The following is a 21904-nucleotide window of genomic DNA, read 5'->3' on the forward strand; positions in this document are numbered from 1 at the left end:
CTACCACAACAGAGGTGTAGGGAATTCCAGCAAGACCTACATCTCTGCTTTATTGACCTGGTCAAGGCCTATGATACCATCAGTAGGCCTGGGCTCTGGGTTGTTCTTCGTGCTTTTGGAGTACCTGACCCTCTGCTCACGATCATTAAGGAGCGGTGGTGCAGTGTTCGATTCCCGCTCACGGCCACCACCGGTGACGATTATTTTAACCGCTCCTGTGCCTCCCCTAGGTCGACTCAGCCTCAAACGAGTAACTGCTGTGGTGTGTAGTGAACATCGCCAACTGGGGAGACAAAGGCGGCCGGGCGTGGTGCTGTCCACACCACCCCCATCGTACCAAACTCCCAAGTCTCCGTCACGAACGTCACTTCCTGTTTACCCGTTGCCAGGGGGAGGGGGGGTGCGCGTGCGCGCTCCGAAGTCGCCATGGTAACCGAGTCGTCGCGGCGTCACCCGGAAGTGACGTGGCCCCCCCTTGCTCGTGTTTCTGTTGCTGCGCGTGAAGATCCCTCCGCCGAGTGAAGGCGGCGGTTCGCGACGGAGCGGGGCGAGCGACGCGGAGGGACTATTTTTATCTTATATTTAAATATAAATCGTTATAATCTAAACGAATTTTTTGTTTGTTAACAAATTTATTTTAAAATCTCACCTGGAAGTCTTCTCGTCGCGATGGGGCCCGACTTTTACGCGGCGCTCGGCCTCGCGCGGAGCGCCACGGACGCGGACGTGAAGAAAGCGTGAGTCGCCTGCCACTCGGCGCCGGTTGTCGCTCTGTAGTAGTGTATAGTGTAGTGTAGTAGTATATAGTGTAGTAGTGTAGTGTATAGTGTAGTGTAGTAGTTTGTATTATATAGTTTATAGTGTGTAGTGTATTATATAGTGTAGTAGTGTAGTGTATAGTGTAGTAGTATGTATTATATAGTTTATAGTGTGTAGTGTATTATATAGTGTAGTAGTGTAGTGTATAGTGTAGTGTAGTAGTATATAGTGTATAGTGTAGTGTAGTAGTATATAGTGTAGTGTATTATATAGTGTAGTGTAGTAGTTTATAGTATAGTGTATTATATAGTGTAGTAGTGTAGTGTAGTAGTATATAGTGTAGTGTATTATATAGTGTAGTAGTGTAGTGTAGTAGTATATAGTGTAGTGTATTATATAGTGTAGTAGTGTAGTAGTATATAATGTAGTGTATTATATAATGTAGTAGTGTAGTGTAGTAGTATATAGTGTAGTGTATTTAGTGTAGTAGTGTAGTGTAGTAGTATATAGTGTAGTGTATTATATAGTGTATAGTGTAGTAGTATATAGTGTATAGTGTAGTGTATTATATAGTGTAGTAGTGTAGTGTATAGTGTAGTGTAGTAGTATATAGTGTAGTGTATTATATAGTGTAGTAGTGTAGTGTAGTAGTTTATAGTGTAGTGTATTATATAGTGTAGTAGTGTAGTGTAGTAGTATATAGTGTGGTGTATTATATAGTGTAGTAGTGTAGTGTAGTAGTATATAGTGTAGTGTATTATATAGTGTAGTAGTGTAGTAGTATATAGTGTAGTGTATTATATAATGTAGTAGTGTAGTGTAGTAGTATATAGTGTAGTGTATTTAGTGTAGTAGTGTAGTAGTATATAGTGTAGTGTATTATATAGTGTAGTAGTGTAGTGTAGTAGTATATAGTGTAGTGTATTATATAGTGTAGTAGTGTAGTAGTATATAGTGTAGTGTATTATTTAGTGTAGTAGTGTAGTAGTATATAGTGTAGTGTATTATATAGTGTAGTAGTGTAGTGTAGTAGTATATAGTGTAGTGTATTATTTAGTGTAGTAGTGTAGTGTAGTAGTATATAGTGTAGTAGTGTAGTGTAGTAGTATATAGTGTAGTGTATTATATAGTGTAGTAGTGTAGTAGTATATAGTGTAGTGTATTATATAGTGTAGTAGTGTAGTGTATAGTGTAGTGTAGTAGTTTATATTATATAGTTTATAGTGTGTAGTGTATTATATAGTGTAGTAGTGTAGTGTAGTAGAGTAGTGTATAGTGTAGTGTAGTAGTATATAGTGTAGTAGTATATAGTGTAGTAGTGTTGTGTAGTAGTATATAGTGTAGTAGTGTATAGTGTAGTGTAGTAGTATATAGTGTAGTGTATAGTGTAGTATTTTATATTATATAGTTTATAGTGTGTAGTGTATTATATAGTGTAGTAGAGTAGTGTATAGTGTAGTGTAGTAGTATATAGTGTAGTAGTATATAGTGTAGTAGTGTTGTGTAGTAGTATATAGTGTAGTAGTGTAGTGTAGTAGTATATAGTGTAGTAGTGTATAGTGTAGTAGTGTATAGTGTAGTGTATAGTGTAGTATTATATATTATATAGTTTATAGAGTGTAGTAGTATATAGTGTATAGTGTAGTATAGTAGTATATAGTGTAGTGTATTATATAGTGTAGTAGAGTATAGTGTAGTGTAGTAGTTTATAGTAGTTTATAGTGTAGTTTATAGAGTGTAGTAGTGTAGTGTATAGTGTAGTAGTGTATAGTGTAGTGTAGTAGTATATAGTGTAGTGTATGCAGTGTGTAGTGTATTATATAGTGTGTAGTGTATAGTGTAGTAGTATATAGTAGTGTAGTATATAGTTTATAGTAGTGTAGTCGTTTATAGTGTGTAGTGTAGTAGTTTATAGTGTAGTAGTTTATAGTGGTGTAGTAGTATAATGTGTATAGTGTGTAGTGTATAGTGTGTAGTATATTATATAGTGTGTAGTGTAGTGTATAGTGTAGTAGTATATAGTTTATAGTGTAGTAGTTTATAGTGTAGTGTATGTAGTGTGTAGTAGTATATAGTGTATAGTAGTGTAGTAGTATATAGTTTATAGTGTAGTATAGTAGTTTATAGTGTAGTAGTTTATAGTAGTGTAGTAGTTTATAGTGTAGTAGTTTATTATATAGTGTAGTAGTGTAGTGTATAGTGTAGTCGTTTATAGTTTATAGTGTATAGTAGTGTAGTAGTTTATAGTAGTGTAGTAGTTTATAGTATATAGTGTGTAGTGTAGTAGTTTATAGTGTAGTGTAGTAGTTTATAGTTTATAGTAGTGTAGTAGTATATACACACACAAAATACACACACACTATACACACACAATACACACTATACACACACTATACACGCACCACACACACACACTATATATACACACACACACACAATACGCACACACAACACACACACCACACACACCACACACACACCACACACACACTATACACACACACACTATACACACACACTATACACACGCACACTATACACACACACTATACACACACACAATACACACACACAATACACATACACACTATACACACACACTATACACACACACTATACACACACATACACACTATATACACACACACACAAAATACACACACCCACACACACACACTATACACACAATACACACACCGCACACACACTATACACACACACAAAATTCACACACCACACACACACTATACACACACACACACACCACACACACCACACACACACTACACACACACTATACACACACACTATACACACACTATACACACACACACTATACACACACACTATACACACACTATACACACTATATACACACACACAATACACACACATACACACGATAGAGTACAAAGTATAGGCAGGTTAAACAAATAAAACTAAACTATGTTTTTATCTTAGCAGGTAAAGCTCACTGAGATCTTGTGATCTGCAATTAATGTACCCATATAACATGTCCTCCCCCCCCCCCACTTTTGTAAGTTCATTTATGTTTATAATGCGCCTTTACTTTAAAGCTATAATAAGTTTTAGAGAATTAAATGGGGGGGGGGGTCACAAGACATCTGGACCACCGCTGTCTTTCGACCCTGGCGCGTCCCGTTGCTAAGCGACGCTAGCGCGTCCCGTTGCTAGGCGACGCTGGCGCGTCCCGTTGCTAGGCGACGCTGGCTTGAGTGTTGGGTGCTGTGCTGCTGTTGAACCACGTGACTGAGATGATTCAGGCTCGTTCGTAATCGTGGGTGGATTGAGGTCGTGATGGTTGAGCGATTTAGTAAAAGTTTATTTTGTTTAACCAGCTGAGATTATATATGAAGCAGAGAGACCCAGCATAGAGTCTCATTTGCAAGAGTGGGTGGGTGAGTGGGTGGGTAAGTGGGTGAGTGAGTGAGTGGGTGAGTGGGTGGGTGGGTGAGTGGGTGAGTGAGTGGGTGAGTGGGTGGATGGGTGAATAAGTGAGTGGGTGAGTGGGTGGGTGAGTGGGTGGGTGAGTGGGTAAGTGAGTGAGTGGGTGAGTGGGTGGGTGAGTGAGTGAGTGAGTGGGTGCGTGGGTGATTGGGTTAATGGGTGGGTGAGTGGGTGAGTGAGTGAGTGGGTGGGTGAGTGGGTGAGTGGGTGGGTGAGTGGGTGAGCGAGTGGGTGAGTGAGTGGGTGAGTGAGTGGGTGGGTGAGTGAGTGGGTGAGTGGGTAAGTGAGTGAGTGGGTACGTGGGTGCGTGGGTGCGTGAGTGAGTGGGTGAGTGAGTAGGTGAGTGAGTGGGTGAGTGAGTGGGTGAGTGATTGAGTGGGTGAGTGAGTGGGTGAGTGGGTGAGTGAGTGAGTGAGTGGGTGAGTGAGTGAGTGGGTGGGTGTGTGAGTGAGTGGGTGAGTGAGTGGGTGAGTGAGTGGGTGAGTGAGTGGGTGAGTGGGTGGGTGAGTGAGTGAGTGGGTGAGTGAGTGAGTGGGTGAGTGAGTGGGTGAGTGAGTGAGTGGGTGAGTGAGTGAGTGGGTGAGTGGGTGAGCGCATGAGTACGTGGGTGAGTGAGATGGGGGCTGAGTGGGTCATTGGTTGAGTGAGATTGTGAGTGAGTGAGAGAGAGACGGTTCAAGTTTATTTTGTTTAACCAGCTGAGATTTAACTCACAAGACCACAACGAGTCGGATTTGCAAGCGAGTGACAGTGAATATTTGCACCGGTCCTGGGCCTCCCCCTAGGTCCACTCAGCCTTAAATGAGTACCTGGTGCTGCACGCCGATTTTAGCACTGGGAAGACAAAGGCAGCCAGGTGTGGCGCTGGTCACACTGCCATCCATAGTCGAGACATATCTTGGGGTCTGATTACTGCTTGGGATGGGAGGCTGCTCAGAGATTTACAAACGTAGTGAGATTTGGCTATGAGGTGGTAATAATAAAAATGTTTGTACCCTTCCTGGCAATGAAAGGTGCTCATAGATTCTTGTCACTGTCACTGTGTGTGTGTCACTGTCTGTGTGTGTCACTCTGTGTGTGTCACTCTGTGTGTGTGTGTCACTGTGTGTGTGTGTGTCACTGTCTGTGTGTGTCACTGTCTGTGTGTGTCACTGTCTGTGTCACTGTGTGTGTGTGTCACTCTGTGTGTGTCACTCTGTGTGTGTCACTCTGTGTGTGTCACTCTGTGTGTGTGTCACACTGTGTGTGTGTCACTCTGTGTGTGTCACTCTGTATGTGTCACTCTGTGTGTGTGTCACTCTGTGTGTGTGTCACTGTCTGTGTGTGTCACTCTGTGTGTGTCACTGTCTGTGTGTGTGTCACTGTCTGTGTGTGTGTCACTCTGTGTGTGTCACTCTGTGTGTGTCACTCTGTGTGTGTGTCACTCTGTGTGTGTCATTGTCTGTGTGTGTCACTCTGTGTGTGTCACTGTGTGTGTCACTGTGTGTGTGTGTCACTCTGTGTGTGTCACTCTGTGTGTGTCACTCTGTGTGTGTGTCACACTGTGTGTGTGTCACTCTGTGTGTCACTCTGTGTGTGTCACTGTGTGTGTGTCACTGTCTGTGTGTGTCACTCTGTGTGTGTCACTGTCTGTGTGTGTGTCACTGTCTGTGTGTGTGTCACTCTGTGTGTGTCACTCTGTGTGTGTGTCACTCTGTGTGTGTCATTGTCTGTGTGTGTCACTCTGTGTGTGTCACTGTGTGTGTGTCGTGTCACTCTGTGTGTGTCGTGTCACTCTGTGTGTGTCACTCTGTGTGTGTCACTCTGTATGTGTGTCACTGTGTGTGTGTCACTGTCTGTGTGTGTGTGTGTCACTCTGTGTGTGGGGGAGGGAAAATCCCTCAGCCAGGAAAACATCGTGGCACAAAGTGAAGATGACCCTGCTGAGGCTGCAGTGCCTCAAATATTGGAAGAAGTCACCCCCTGTGAGTGGCTGAAGTGCCATCTGCTGAGGAAGTACTGAAGGCGATCCGGAGTCTGAGACCAGGAAAGGCAGCGGGCAGAGATGATCTCCCAAGCGAAATGCTGAGGGAGGGTGGCGTTTGTGCACAGACTGCCCTATATGACATCATAACAACAGTCTGGACCACTGGACGGGTTCCGCAGGATTGGAAGGATGCCCTGGTGGTCCCCCTCTTTAAGAAGGGGGACCGCACAGACTGTAACAACTACAGGGCATCTCACTCCTCAGTGTGCCGGGAAAGGTCCTGGCAAGGATTATTCAACATCGCCTTGCCAAGCACGCTGAGGAGAGGCTTGTGGAGCCCCAATGCAGTTTCAGGAAAGGGCGGTCCTGCACAGATGCCATATTTTCTGTCCATCTGCTACAGCAGAGGTGTAGGGAATTACAGCAAGACCTACATCTCTGCTTTATTTACCTGGTCAAGGCCTATGAGACCATCAGTAGGCCTGGGCTCTGGGTTGTTCTTTGTGCTTTTGGAGTACCTGACCCTCTGCTCACGATCATTAAGGACCTTCATGATGGTGAGCGGGCCCGTGTAAAACTACGTGGCCGGGAGTCCGAGCCATTCCCTGTACACCTTGGGGTGCGATAGGGATGTCCTCTGGCTCCCACATTATTTAACATCTATTTTGACCACGTAGTTCGTGAAGCCTTCAATAGCTGTACCGGGGGAATCTCCATATGGTACAGATATAATGGGAGGCTGATCGATGCCCGCGTGCGGTCAAGGGATGGCTCCCTATTGGTCAACCACGTTACGTATGCCGATGATTTGGTAATAGCTGCTCATTCAGAGGAGGAGTTGGAGACGCTGCTGCTGAGATTGGAGCGTGCCACTAAGAGATGGGGCCTTACCATCAGCCCCACCAAAACTAAGCACCTGCCTGGGTATTTTGTACCATCGGACACTCCACCCCCACAACTCCCAACCGGTGATGGGGCAGTCGTGGAGAGAGTGGAGAGTTTCCCATACCTGGGCAGTGTGCTTATGACCGGCTCCAGTTTAACAGCAGAGGTCTCACTCCGAATCAGTCGAGCGCCAATATCTTTTCATCGGTTGCGTAATGCTGTGTGGAAGCTACCTGGTCTGTCGCTCCGCACTAAGCTTCAGGTCTTCTCGGCCACGGTAATTCCCTCCCTTCTCTACGCTTGCGAAACGTGGACCCTCCTAATGGAACATCTTCGCCGGTTAGAAACATTTAAGCTGACCTGCCTACGATCCATCCTGGGTTTAACCAGACTGGATTGTGTGAGGAGCTCACAAATCCTTGAAAGATCTGGGCAAGGTCCCATCGGTGAGCTCCTCCGACGGGCAAGGCTGCGATGGCTGGGTCATGTAGCACGCATGCCCAGCCACCGCATGCCGAAACAGCTTTTGTTCGGCCGGATCGAGGGGGCTAAGCGGGCGCGGCACGGGCTAGAGAAGAGATGGAGTGATGTGGTACAGGAGGACGTGGAGCTGAGTGGACTTGCCGATGACTGGTACCAGCGGTGTCAAGATCGGCTTCTGTGGAGGAGGCTCGTGAAGGATGCTACTGGGCAGTTGGAGGTAGTCGCCCTCCAACAACAACGGAGGGCGGAGGAGCGACGCTCAGAACAACGAGCGGAGCACCGGGTGGCTAAAGTACAGTAGGTTGGCACAGTAGGGGGCACAGGTGGTGCATCAGCCAGTCATCTCAGTCAGTCGACCCGTGGCACCTGGGTCTGCCCCGTGACCTCCTGCCAGCGGGCGTTCGACACTTCACGTGGCCTCAGGGTGCACATAGCTTGGCACAAGCGTCGTGGTGACGTCACCGCCACTTAGTGGCGAATGGCGGTTGTTGTTGTTGTGTCACTGTGTGTGTGTCACTGTGTGTGTCACTGTGTATGTGTCACTGTGTGTATGTCACTGTGTGTGTGTGCGTCACTGTGTGTGTGTCACTGTGTGTGTGTGTCACTGTGTGTGTGTGTGTCACTGTGTATGTGTGTCACTGTGTGTGTGTGTGTGTCACTGTGTGTGTGTCACTGTGTGTGTGTGTGTCACTGTGTGTGTTACTGTGTGTGTGTGTGTCACTGTGTGTGTCCCAGGTATCGGCGCTTGGCCCTGAAGTTACACCCCAACAAGTGCAGCGATGTGGGGGCAGCGGAGACCCTGCTGCTCGTATCGGAGGCTTACGAAGTCCTTAGCAACGGTGCGTGTCACTGTGTGTGTCCCTATGTGTGTGTCACTGTGTGTGTCACCGTGTGTGTGTCACAGTCATTCCCTCCTTCTCTACACTTGCGAAACGTGGATCCCCCCCCTAATGGAACATCTTCGCTGGTTAGAAACATTTAGGCTGGCCTGCCTACGATCCATCCTGGGTTTAACCTGCAGGCTGGATTGTGTGAGGAGCTCACAAATCCTTGAAAGATCTGGACAAAGTCCCATCGGTGAGTTCCTCCGGCAGGCAAGGCTGCGTTGGCTGGGCCATGTAGCCCTCATGCCCAGTCACCGCATGCCTAAACAGCTTTTGTTCGGCCGGATCGAGGGGGCGAAATGGGCGCGCATGGGCTAGAGAAGAGATGGAGTGACGTGGTCAGTCGACCTGTGGCACCTGCTGGGTCTACCCCGTGACCTCCTGCCAGCGGGCGTTCGACACTTCACGTGGCCTCAAGGTGCACATGGCCTGGCACAAGCGTCATAGTGACGTCACCGCCACTTAGTGGCGAATGGCGGTTGTTGTTGTTGTTGTTGTGTGTCACTGTGGAGCGGTAGCGTGGCGGTTAGCGCTACGCTGCGCTACGAACCTGGCGACCCCAGTTCCATTTTCCCGCTCACGGCCAACGCCGCCAGTGACGATTATCTGAAACGGTCCTAGGCCGACTCGGCCTCAAACGAGTACCCGGTGCGGAGCGTAAACACATCGCCACCGGGGAGACAAAGGTGGCCGGGCGTGGTGCCGTCCACCCACCCCCTCGTGTGCCACAGTGCCGGCCTTCATAGGCGCTGCTCGCTCACAGCACTTGCCCCAGCAGCCTGTCACAGGCTACACGTGGGACCTTTGTCTTTGTGTGTTCACAGGCGCTGCTGCTACTCGCTCACAGCACTTGCCCCAGCAGTCTGTCACAGGCTACACGTGGGGGGACCTTTGTCTTTGTGTGTTCACAGCCGCTGCTGCTACTCGCTACTAACAGCACTTGCCCCAGCAGTCTGTCACAGGCTACACGGGGGACCTTTGTCTTTGTAGGCGCTGCTCGCTCACAGCACTTGCCCCAGCAGTCTGTGACAGGCTACACGTGGGGGGACTTTTGTCTTTGCAGCGCAGAGAAGAGCCGTCTATGACCAGTTTGGGCCCGAGGGCCTGAACGACGGCGCCCCGCTGGAGGACGGCAAGTGGACGGAGCCCTACGCCTTCCACGGGGACTCCCGCAAGACCTTCCGCGAGTTCTTCGGCGGAGAGAACCCCTTCTCCGGTGAGCCCTCGCCACGCGCGCGCACGCACGCATGCACAGGTGTGTGCGTGTGCACAGGTGCGTGCGTGTACATATATGCGCCTGCGTACGTACACGTACGTGTGTACGTATGCACGCACACAAGCGTACGGGTGTGTGTACGTTCGTACACGTGCGTACGCGTGTGTACATATGCTTACGTGTGTGTGTACGTACGAATGTACGCCTGTGTACGTTCGTATGTACGTACACTGGCGTACGTACATACGTGTGCACACACGTATGTACGTACGTCGCAGTGACCCCGTCGCACGTCGCAGTGACCCCGTCGCAGTGACCCCGTCGCAGTGACCCCATCGCAGTGACCCCGTCGCACGTCACAGTGACCCCGTCGCAGTGACCCCGTCGCAGTGACCCCGTCACAGTGACCCTGTCGCAGTGACCCTGTCACAGTGACCCCGTCACAGTGACCCCATCACAGTGACCCCATCGCAGTGACCCCATCGCAGTGACCCCGTCGCACGTCACAGTGACCCTGTCACAGTGACCCCGTCGCAGTGACCCCGTCGCAGTGACCCCGTCACAGTGACCCCGTCACAGTGACTGTCACAGTGACCCCGTCACAGTGACCCCGTCGCAGTGACCCCGTCGCAGTGACCCCGTCGCAGTGACCCCGTCGCACGTCACAGTGACCTTGTCACAGTGACCCTGTCGCAGTGACCCTGTCGCAGTGACCCTGTCACAGTGACCCTGTCGCGACGCGTGGGGGTTGTGGGTGCTGCCTGTGATGGGGAGAGACGATGGGGCTGCCTGCCATGCAGCAGCGGATTGATCACGGCTGACGACAACGACGACAATGATGACGATGATGATGATGACGGTGATGACGGTGAGGACGATGGTGATGACGGTGATGACGACGACGATGACCATGATGACGATGATGACGGTGATGATGACGATGATGACGGTGATGACGACGATGACGACGATGATGACGATGATGATGACGGTGATGACGACGATGATGACGATGATGACGGTGATGATGACGGTGACGACGACGACGATTACGATGACGACGATGATAACGGCGATGATAACGGCGATGATGACGATGATGACAGTGATGACGACGATGACGACGATGATGACGATGATGATGACGACGGTGATGATGACGACGATGATGACGGTGATGACGACGATGACAACGGCGACGATGACGACGATGATGAAGATGACGACGATGATGACGGCGATGATGACGATGTCGCCGTGGCCGCGAGGCAGAGCTCTTTGTGGGAGAGGCGGGCGCACCGTGGCGGGGCCGGCACGGCACGGCGGGGCGGCGTGAGGACCCTGCCGTGGTGCGCGACCTGCCACTCTCCCTGGAGGACCTCCACCGTGGCTGCACCAAGAAGATGAAAATCTCTCGCAGGGCACGTGGCCACCATCACCACCACCGTACCACCACCACTGTACCACCACCACCATCGTACCGCCACCACCACCACCGTATCACCGCCACCACCACCACCACCATCGTACCACCACCACCGTACCACCACCACCACGGTACCGCCACCACCATTGTACCACCGCCACCACCGTATCACCACTACCACCACCGTACCGCCACCACCACGATTGCACCACCACCACCACCAGTGATAATGGTGATGATTATGGTGATGATCATGACGATGACAATGGTGATGACTCTGGTGGTTGTGGTGATGAGGGGAGCGGTGGGTGTAGTGGTCAGCACTACGCTGCGCTACGAACCCGGCGACCCGAGTTCAATTCCCGCTCACGGCCAACACCACCGGTGACGATTACCTGAACCGGTCCCGGGCCTCCCCTAGGTCGACTCAGCCTTAAACGAGTACCCGGTGAAGCGGTGTGTAGTGAATATCGCCACTGGGGAGACAAAGGCGGCCGGGCGTGGTGCTGGCCACCCACCCCCTCGTGTGCTGTTCCGGCCTTCACAGGTGCTGCTACTCGCTACTAACAGCACTTGCCCCTACGGCCTGTCACAGGCTACACGGGGGATCTTTGTCTTTGGTGGGGGGGGGAGGAGGTTGACGTCCGTGCCGCTGCCCCGCGTGCAGGTCATGAACGAGGATGGCCACACGTCGAGCATCCGCGACAAGATCCTGAGCATCACGGTGAGGCCCGGCTGGAGGTCGGGCACGCGGATCACCTTCCCCAGGGAGGGCGACCAGGTAGCACACCCAGCCCCCTCCAGCACCCCCCCCTCCAGCTCCCCTCCAGCTCCCCTCCAGCACCCCCCCCAGCCCCCCCCCCCGCCCAGCACCCACCCCCCTCCAGCACCCAGCATCACGCCCAGCCCCCCCCCCCCTCCAGCACCCAGCATCACCCCCAGTGATGACGACGTTGCGTGTGATGATGACGACGATGACGACGTTCGTGTGATGATGACGACGTTGCGTGTGATGATGACGATGTTGCGTGTGATGACGACATTGCGTGTGATGACGACGATGACGACGTTGCGTGTGATGATGACGACGTTGCGTGTGATGATGACGACGATGACGACGTTGCGTGTGATGATGACGACGTTGCGTGTGATGATGACGATGACGACGTTGCGTGTGATGATGACGATGACGACGTTGCGTGTGACGATGACGATGACGACGTTGCGTGTGATGATGACGGCGATGACGACGTTGCGTGTGATGATGACGACGTTGCGTGTGATGATGACGACGTTGCGTGTGATGATGACGACGATGACGACGTTGCGTGTGATGATGCTGCCGCCAGGGCCCCAACAACATCCCGGCCGACATCATCTTCGTCGTCAAGGAGAAGCCGCACTCGCGGTTCCAGCGCCATGGCGACAACCTCGTCCAGACCGTGCGCATCTCTCTCAGCAAGGTGGGTGGCCGGGCTGGGCACCGCCTCCTCGCCTGGCACGCAGGAGGTCGTGGGTTCCATCCCGACCCTGACGATGCCTGCTGCTCCTGCAATGTAGATTTGGAGTCTGCGTCTCTCTCACTCATCATCATCATCACTGTGGCTATGAGATGTTAACTACCTCGCGGGGTCTACAGGAGGTCGTGGGTTACATCCCGACCCTGACGATGTCTGCTGCTGCTGTAGATTTGGAGTCTGCGTCTCTCTCACTCATCATCATCATCACGGTGGCTAGGAGATGTTGACTACCTCGCCTGGTGTGCAAGAGGTCGTGGGTTCGACCCAGACCCTGACGATGCCTGCTGCTGCTGTAGATTTGGAGTCTCTGTACTGAGTACTCAGAGTGTAAATGTTGTAGTGGATTTATTCTCCAACACACAAGCGGTTAGTGCTGTACTAGTAACGCACTGATTGTGATTGTACTCAGCACTCAGATTGTAAATGTTGTAGTGGGTTTACTCTCCAACACACAAGCGGTTAGTGCTGTACTAGTAACGCACTGATTGTGATTGTACTCAGCACTCAGATTGTAAATGTTGTAGTGGGTTTACTCTCCAACACACAAGCGGTTAGTGCTGTACTAGTAACGCACTGATTGTGATTGTACTCAGTACTCAGATTGTAAATGTTGTAGTGGGTTTACTCTCCAACACACAACTGGTTAGTGCTGTACTGGTAACGAATTGGCCACGTTCTGTTTACGTGACAAACCCCTTACTGATTGGCTGTGTCGGGTGGTGGCGGGTTTAACGACACAACATTTATATATGAATGCAATCTCACTCCAACAAAAATCTCTCCTGTGTATAATATTGGTCGCGAACGCCAGGCCTGCTGCTATGACCACTGCCGCTGCCACTGCTGCCGCTGCCACCGCTGCATGTTCATCTGTTAAAGGCGACACCGGGGGGATCTCTGTGTTGTGTGTTAAAGGGGGGGTCTCTGTCTCTGTGTTGTGTGTTAAAGGGGGGGTCTCTGTCTCTGTGTTGTGTGTTAAAGGGGGGGTCTCTGTCTCTGTGTTGTGTGTTAAAGGGGGGGTCTCTGTCTCTGTGTTGTGTGTTAAAGGGGGGGTCTCTGTCTCTGTGTTGTGTGTTAAAGGGGGGGTCTCTGTCTCGGTGTTGTGTGTTAAAGGGGGGATCTCTCTCTCTGTGTTGTGTGTTAAAGGGGGGATCTCTCTCTCTGTGTTGTGTGTTAAAGGGGGGATCTCTCTCTCTGTGTTGTGTGTTAAAGGGGGGGTCTCTGTCTCTGTGTTGTGTGTTAAAGGAGGGGTCTCTGTCTCTGTGTTGTGTGTTAAAGGGGCGGTCTCTCTCTTTGTGTTGTGTGTTAAAGGGGGGGGTCTTTGTCTTTGTGTGTTCAAGGGGGTGGTCTTTGTCTTGTGTGTTAAAGGGGGGGGGGGGGGGGTCTGTGTTGTGTGTTCAAGGGGGAGTCTCTGTGTTGTGTTGTGTGTTAAAGGGGGGATCTTTGTCTCTGTGTTGTGTTAAAGGGGGGGGTCTCTGTCTTTGTGTTGTGTGTTAAAGGGGGGGGGGGTCTCTGTCTTTGTGTTGTGTGTTAAAGGGGGGGGGGGTCTCTGTCTCTGTGTTGTGTGTTAAAGGGGGTCTCTGTGTTGTGTTAAAGGGGGTCTCTGTGTTGTGTGTTAAAGGGGGTCTCTGTGTTGTGTGTTAAAGGGGGGGGGTCTCTGTGTTGTGTTAAAGGGGGGGGTCTCTGTGTTGTGTTAAAGGGGGGGGTCTCTGTGTTGTGTGTTAAAGGGGGTCTCTGTGTTGTGTGTTAAAGGGGGTCTCTGTGTTGTGTGTTAAAGGGGGTCTCTGTTTTGTGTGTTAAAGGGGGTCTCTGTGTTGTGTGTTAAAGGGGGGGGGGTCTCTGTGTTGTGTGTTAAAGGGGGTCTCTGTGTTGTGTGTTAAAGGGGGTCTCTGTGTTGTGTGTTAAAGGGGGGGGTCTCTGTGTTGTGTTAAAGGGGGGGGGGTCTCTGTGTTGTGTTAAAGGGGGTCTCTGTGTTGTGTGTTAAAGGGGGTCTCTGTGTTGTGTGTTAAAGGGAGTCTCTGTGTTGTGTGTTAAAGGGGGTCTCTGTGTTGTGTGTTAAAGGGGGGGTCTCTGTCTCTGTGTTGTGTGTTAAAGGGGCGGTCTCTCTCTTTGTGTTGTGTGTTAAAGGGGGGGGTCTTTGTCTTTGTGTGTTCAAGGGGGCGGTCTTTGTCTTGTGTGTTAAAGGGGGGGGTCTGTGTTGTGTGTTCAAGGGGGAGTCTCTGTGTTGTGTTGTGTGTTAAAGGGGGGATCTTTGTCTCTGTGTTGTGTTAAAGGGGGGGTCTCTGTCTTTGTGTTGTGTGTTAAAGGGGGGGGGGTCTCTGTCTTTGTGTTGTGTGTTAAAGGGGGGGGGGTCTCTGTCTCTGTGTTGTGTGTTAAAGGGGGTCTCTGTGTTGTGTTAAAGGGGGTCTCTGTGTTGTGTTAAAGGGGGTCTCTGTGTTGTGTGTTAAAGGGGGTCTCTGTGTTGTGTGTTAAAGGGGGGGGGTCTCTGTGTTGTGTTAAAGGGGGGGGTCTCTGTGTTGTGTTAAAGGGGGGGGTCTCTGTGTTGTGTGTTAAAGGGGGTCTCTGTGTTGTGTGTTAAAGGGGGTCTCTGTGTTGTGTGTTAAAGGGGGTCTCTGTATTGTGTGTTAAAGGGGGTCTCTGTGTTGTGTGTTAAAGGGGGGGGGGTCTCTGTGTTGTGTTAAAGGGGGTCTCTGTGTTGTGTGTTAAAGGGGGTCTCTGTGTTGTGTGTTAAAGGGAGTCTCTGTGTTGTGTGTTAAAGGGGGTCTCTGTGTTGTGTGTTAAAGGGGGGGGGTCTCTGTGTTGTGTGTTAAAGGGGGTCTCTGTGTTGTGTTAAAGGGGGGGGGGTCTCTGTGTTGTGTGTTAAAGGGGGTCTCTGTGTTGTGTGTTAAAGGGGGTCTCTGTGTTGTGTGTTAAAGGGGGTCTCTGTGTTGTGTTAAAGGGGGGGGGGTGTCTCTGTGTTGTGTGTTAAAGGGGGTCTCTGTGTTGTGTTAAAGGGGGGGGGTCTCTGTGTTGTGTGTTAAAGGGGGTCTCTGTGTTGTGTGTTAAAGGGGGTCTCTGTGTTGTGTGTTAAAGGGGGTCTCTGTGTTGTGTTAAAGGGGGGGGTCTCTGTGTTGTGTGTTAAAGGGGGTCTCTGTGTTGTGTTAAAGGGGGGGGGGGTCTGTGTGTGACGGTGTGCAGGCTCTGACTGGCTGTACAGTCGAAGTGGACACGCTGGATGGCCGGAAAATAAACGTGCCCATTAACGACATCGTTCAGTAAGGAAGCCACACACACCACTCCCTCCTCTCTCTGTCTCTCTGTGTGTCTCTCTGTGTCTCTCTGTCTCTCTCTCTGTCTCTCTCTGTCTCTCTCTGTCTCTCTCTGTCTCTCTGTGTGTCTCTGTGTCTCTCTGTGTGTCTCTGTCTCTCTCTGTGTCTCTCTCTCTGTTTCTCTCCGTGTCTCTCTCTCTCTGTGTCTCTCTGTCTCTCTCTCTGTCTCTCTGTGTCTCTTTGTGTCTCTCTCTGTGTCTCTCTCTCTCTCTCTCTGTCTCTCTCTCTCTCTGTGTCTCTCTCTGTCTCTGTCTCTCTCTCTCTGTGTATCTCTCTCTGTCTCTCTCTCTGCGTGTCTCTCTCTCCACGAGGGAGACAAAGGCGGCCGGTCGTGATGATGGCCACCAACCCCCACGTGTGCCAGTGCCGGTAACCTTCATCGCTGCTCGCTAACAGCGCTTGCCCCAACAACCTGTCACAGGCTACACGGGGGATCTTTGTCTTTGTGTGTTCACAGGTGCTGCTACTCGCTACTAACAGCACTTGCCCTTACAGCCTTCACAGGCTACACGGGGGATCTTTGTCTCTGTACGTGTCTTGGTGTCCCTGTGGGATCTCTGTATGCGTCTCTATCCGCGTGTGTGTGTCTCTGGTCGTGTCTTGATGTCCTTGTGATGGTGGTGGTGGTGTCTCTGTCCGTGTGTGTGTCTCTGTACGTGTCTTGATGTCCTTGTGATGGTGTCTCTGTCTGTGTGTCTCTGTACGTGTCTTGATGTCCTTGTGATGGTGTCTCTGTCTGTGTGTCTCTGTACGTGTCTTGATGTCCTTGTGATGGTGTCTCTGTCTGTGTGTGTCTCTGTCTTTGTCTCTGTCTGTGTGTCTCTGTACGTGTGTCTCTGTACGTGTGTCTCTGTGTCTGTCTGTGTGTCTCTGTCTGTGTGTGTCTCTGTCTGTGTCTCTGTCCGTGTCCCAGCCCCGCGTACACGAAGACGATCCCCGGGGAGGGGATGCCGCTGTCGCTGGACCCCGAGCAGCGAGGGCTCCTCCTCATTCACTTCGATGTCGTCTTCCCCGTGCGGCTCAGCGCCGCCGACAAACTCCTCATCCAGCAGGCGCTGCCCACGCACTGCTAGGACACCACCACCGTCGCCACCACCACCGTCACCACCGTCGCTACCACCATCGTCACCACCACCGTCATCGTCATCACCACCGTCGCCACCACTACCACCACCATCCCTGCCACCACCGTCATCACCACCAACACCGTCATCGCTATCGTCATCATCAGTACCATCACCGTCACACGAACAGCTTGGGGTGTGCGGTCGCGCGTGTGCACGTACGTGGGCGTGTATACATGCATGCGTGTGCGTAGGTGTGCACGTGCACGCGTGTGCGTAGGTGCGTGTGTGCGTGTGTGTAGGTGCGTGTGTGCGTAGGTGTGCGTTAGGTGTGCGTGTGTGCGTTAGGTGTGCGTGTGTACGTATGTGTACGTGTGTGCGTGCGTTGGCTGCGTGCGTGTGTAGGTGTGTGTGTAGGTGCGTGTGTGTGTAGGTGCGTGTGTAGGTGCGTGCGTAGGTGCGCGTGTGTAGGTGCGCGTGCGTAGGTGCGTGCGTAGGTGCGTGTGCGTGTGTAGGTGCGTTTGCGTGTATAGGTGTGTGTGTGTAGTTGCGTGTGTGTAGTTGCGTGTGTGTGTAGGTGCGTGTGTGCGTGTGTAGGTGCGTGTGTGCGTGTGTGTGTGCGTGTGTGTAGGTGTGTGTGCGTGTGTGTAGGTGTGTGCGTGTGTAGGTGCGTGTGTAGGTGTGTGTGTAGGTGTGTGCGTGTGTAGGTGCGTGTGCGTGTGTAGGTGCGTGTGCGTGTGTAGGTGCGTGTGTAGGTGCGTGTGTGTGTGTAGGTGCGTGTGTGCGTGTGTAGGTGCGTGTGTGCGTGTGTGTAGGTGTGTGTGTGTAGGTGCGTGTGTGTGTAGGTGCGTGTGTGTGTGCGTGTGCGTCATCGCGCAGTGCTGTAGTGGTTAGCGCAACCAACCCGGCGACCCGAGTTCGATTCCCGCTCAAGGCCAACGCCGGTGACGATTATCTGAACCGGTCCTGGGCCTCCCCTAGGTCGACTCAGCCTCAAACGAGTGCCCGGTGTAGCGGTGCGTAGTGAACACCGCCACCGGGGAGACAAAGGCGGCCGGGCGTGGTGCTGGCCACCCACCCCCTCGTGTGCCGTTCCGGCCTTCACAGGTGCTGCTACTCGGTAACAGCACTTGCCCCTACGGCCTGTCACAGGCTACGCGGGGGATCTTTGTCTCTGCCATCGCGCGTGGGATGCCTCGGTGGGGGTTGTCGCGAGTTGAAATAAATCCGCGTGATATTTCGCGTTCATCTCGTTGATGTTTGCACTTGTCGATGCGTTCGTCGTTATGAGAGCTCCTCGCTTGACGCTTTCGTGACTGCAGGAGTCCACACGCATTGGTTGTTTCGGCAGTCACGGAGGTAGAAATAAGATCAAATAAATAACGTTTCGATCGCAACGCAAGCAATCGTCATCACGTGGGGCAATCCTCATCACGTGGGGCATTCCTCATCAGGTGGGGCAATCGTCATCACGTGGGGCATTCCTCATCACGTGGGGCAAACACACGTGTCTGTGTATACACGTGTGTACACGTGTGTGTGTGTACACACACACACGTGTACGTACGTATATACAAAGACATACAGAGACCCACAGAGATTCACAGAGACCCACAGAGACACACAGAGACCCACAGATTCACAGAGACCCACAGGTTATCATAGTTGACGACGCTCGGTGCGGAAGACGTTCAACGTACACACACATATACACAGAGACCCACAGAGATTCACAGAGACCCACAGAGATTCACAGAGACCCAGAGACACACAGAGATCCACAGAGATTCACAGAGATCCACAGAGATTCACAGAGACCCACAGGCTAACATAGTTGACGACGCTCGGTGCGGAAGACGTTCAATGTACACACACATACACAGAGCTTCACAGAGACCCACAGAGATTCACAGAGACCCACAGAGATTCACAGAGACCCACAGAGACCCACAGAGATTCACAGAGACCCACAGGTTAACATAGTTGACTACGCTCGGTGCCGAAGACGTTCAACATACGTACAACTTTGGAAGCCACCGGAGCAGCGCACTTTCATGTCATCATCTTTGATCGACAAACTCTGCTCTCTGCTCTCTTCGAACTGCCTTTTGCGTTTAGTTTGACGTCTTTACCCCCCCCCCCTCCCGGCACCTCCGACGAGCGCGGTTGGCCACGTCCCCTGGGACAGAACAAGTTCTCAGTACGCACACAACAGGGGCACAATCTCCCACAATCTCCCACAGGGGCACAATCTCCCACAATCTCCCATGGTGGCACAATCTCCCACAGTCTCCCACAATCTCCCACAGGGGCACAATCTCCCACAGGGGCACAATCTCCCACAATCGCTCACAATCTCCCACAGGGGCACAATCTCCCACAATCTCCCACAGGGGCACAATCTCCCACAATCTCCCACAGGGGCACAATCTCCCACAATTTCCCACAGGGGCACAATCTCCCACAATCTCCCACAGGGGCACAATCTCCCACAATCTCCCACAGGGGCACAATCTCCCACAATCTCCCACAGGGGCACAATCTCCCACAGGGGCACAATCTCCCACAAGGGCACAATCTCCAACAATATCCCACAGTCTCCCACAATCTCCCACAGGGGCACAATCTCCTACAATCTCCCACAATCTCGCACAATCTCCCACAGGGGCACAATCTCCCACAATCTCCAACAATCTCCCACAGGGGCACAATCTCCCACAATCTCGCACAGGGGCACAATCTCCCACAATCTCCCACAGGCGCACAATCTCCCACAATCTCCCACAGTGGCACAATCTCCCACAGGGGCACAATCTCTCACAGGGGCACAATCTCCCACAGTGGCACAATCTCCCACAATCTCCCACAGGGGCACAATCTCCCACAGTCTCCCATAATCTCCCACAGGGGCACAATCTCCCACAATCTCCCACAGGGGCACAATCTCCCACAATCTCCCACAGGGGCACAATCTCCCACAATCTCCGACAGTCTCCCACAATCTCCCACAGGGGCACAATCTCCCACAATCTCCCACAGGGGCACAATCTCCCACAGGAGCACAATCTCCCACAATCTCCCACAGGGTCACAATCTCCCACAATCTCCCACAGTGGCACAATCTCCCACAATCTCCCACAGTGGCACAATCTCCCACAGGGACACAATCTCCCACAATCTCCCACAGGGGCACAATCTCCCACAGGGGCACAATCTCCCACAATCTCCCACAGTGGCACAACCTCCCACAATCTCCCACAGGGGCACAATCTCCCACAGGGGCACAATCTCTCACAATCTCTCACAATCTCCCACAGGGGCACAATCTCCCACAATCTCCCACAGTGGCACAATCTCCCACAATCTCCCACAGGGGCACAATCTCCCACAATCTCCCACAGGGACACAATCTCCCACAATCTCCCACAGGAGCCCAATCTCCCACAATCTCCCACAGGGGCACAATCTCCAACAATCTCCCACAGTCTCCCACAATCTCCCACAGGGGCACAATCTCCCACAATCTCCTACAGGGGCACAATCTCCAACAATCTCCCACAGTCTCCCACAATCTCCCACAGGGGCACAATCTCCCACAATCTCCCACAGGGGCACAATCTCCCACAATCTCGCACAATCTCCCACAGGGGCACAATCTCCAACAATCTCCCACAGGGGCACAATCTCCCACAACCTCGCACAATCTCCCACAGGGGCACAATCTCCCACAATCTCCAACAATCTCCCATAGGCGCACAATCTCCCACAATCTCCCACAGGGGCACAATCTCCCACAGGGGCACAATCTCCCACAGTGGCACAATCTCCCACAATCTCCCACAGGGGCACAATCTCCCACAATCTCCCACAGTGGCACAACCTCCCACAATCTCCCACAGGGGCACAATCTCCCACAGTGGCACAATCTCCCACAATCTCCCACAGGGGCACAATCTCCCACAATCTCCCACAGTGGCACAATCTCCTACAATCTCCCACAAGGGCACAATCTCCCACAATCTCCCACAGGGGCACAATCTCCCACAATCTCCCACAGGGGCACAATCTCCCACAGGGGCAAAATCTCTCACAATCTCCCAGTCTCCCACAATCTCCCACAGGGGCACAATCTCCCACAATCTCCCACAGGGGCACAATCTCCCACAATCTCCCACAGGGGCACAATCTCCAACAATCTCGCACAGTCTCCCACAGGGGCACAATCTCCCACAATCTCCCACAGTGGCACAATCTCCCACAATCTCCCACAGTCTCCCACAATCTCCCACAGGGGCACAATCTCCCACAGGGGCACAATCTCCCACAATCTCCCACAGGGGCACAATCTCCAACAATCTCGCACAATCTCCCACAGTGGCACAATCTCCCACAATCTCCCACAGTCTCCCACAATCTCCCACAGGGGCACAATCTCCCACAGTGGCACAATCTCCCACAGTGGCACAATCTCCCACAGTGGCACAGTCTCCCACAATCTCCCACAGGGGCACAATCTCCCACAATCTCCCACAGGGGCACAATCTCCCACAATCTCCCACATGGGCACAATCTCCCACAGGGGCACAATCTCGCACAATCTCCCACAGTGGCACAATCTCCCACAGTGGCACAATCTCCCACAATCTTCCACAATCTCCCACAGTGGCACAATCTCCCACAATCTCCCACAGTGGCACAATCTCCTACAATCTCCCACAATCTCCCACAGGGGCACAATCTCCCACAAGGGCACAATCTCCCACAGTGGCACAATCTCCCACAATCTCCCACAGTGGCACAATCTCCTACAATCTCCCACAGGGGCACAATCTCCCACAATCTTCCACAGTGGCACAATCTCCCACAATCTCCCACAATCTCCCACGGCCCGGTTGGGGCCGAGCGCCGTCAGCGCCTAGGGAGGC

General features: G+C 52.0%; 1 protein-coding gene across 2 annotated transcripts; it reads left to right on the forward strand.

Moving 5' to 3' along the window:
* The first annotated feature begins 453 nt into the window (after positions 1 to 453).
* Positions 454 to 18234, forward strand: DNAJB13 (DnaJ heat shock protein family (Hsp40) member B13). 2 transcript variants are annotated; one of them, XR_012930359.1, is made up of 9 exons: positions 454 to 737; positions 8297 to 8400; positions 9509 to 9661; positions 10934 to 11082; positions 11755 to 11868; positions 12437 to 12550; positions 15785 to 15861; positions 16829 to 17692; positions 17723 to 18234. XR_012930359.1 is itself a non-coding variant. In XM_032978460.2 (8 exons), the coding sequence occupies exons 1-8, from the start codon at positions 670 to 672 to the stop codon at positions 16986 to 16988; spliced, it is 939 nt and encodes a 312-aa protein (XP_032834351.1). In that variant the 5' UTR covers positions 454 to 669; the 3' UTR covers positions 16989 to 18234. The 2 variants fall into 2 exon arrangements, 1 of the variants encoding a protein (XP_032834351.1); XM_032978460.2 differs by having other exon boundaries at positions 16829 to 18234.
* Positions 18235 to 21904: the final 3670 nt, after the last annotated feature.

This window comes from Petromyzon marinus, chromosome 66 (genome assembly GCF_048934315.1).
Source record: "Petromyzon marinus isolate PM22_M1 ecotype Great Lakes invasive population chromosome 66, UKy_Petmar_22M1.pri1.0, whole genome shotgun sequence".
In the NCBI taxonomy this organism is placed as follows: Eukaryota; Metazoa; Chordata; class Hyperoartia; order Petromyzontiformes; family Petromyzontidae; genus Petromyzon; species Petromyzon marinus.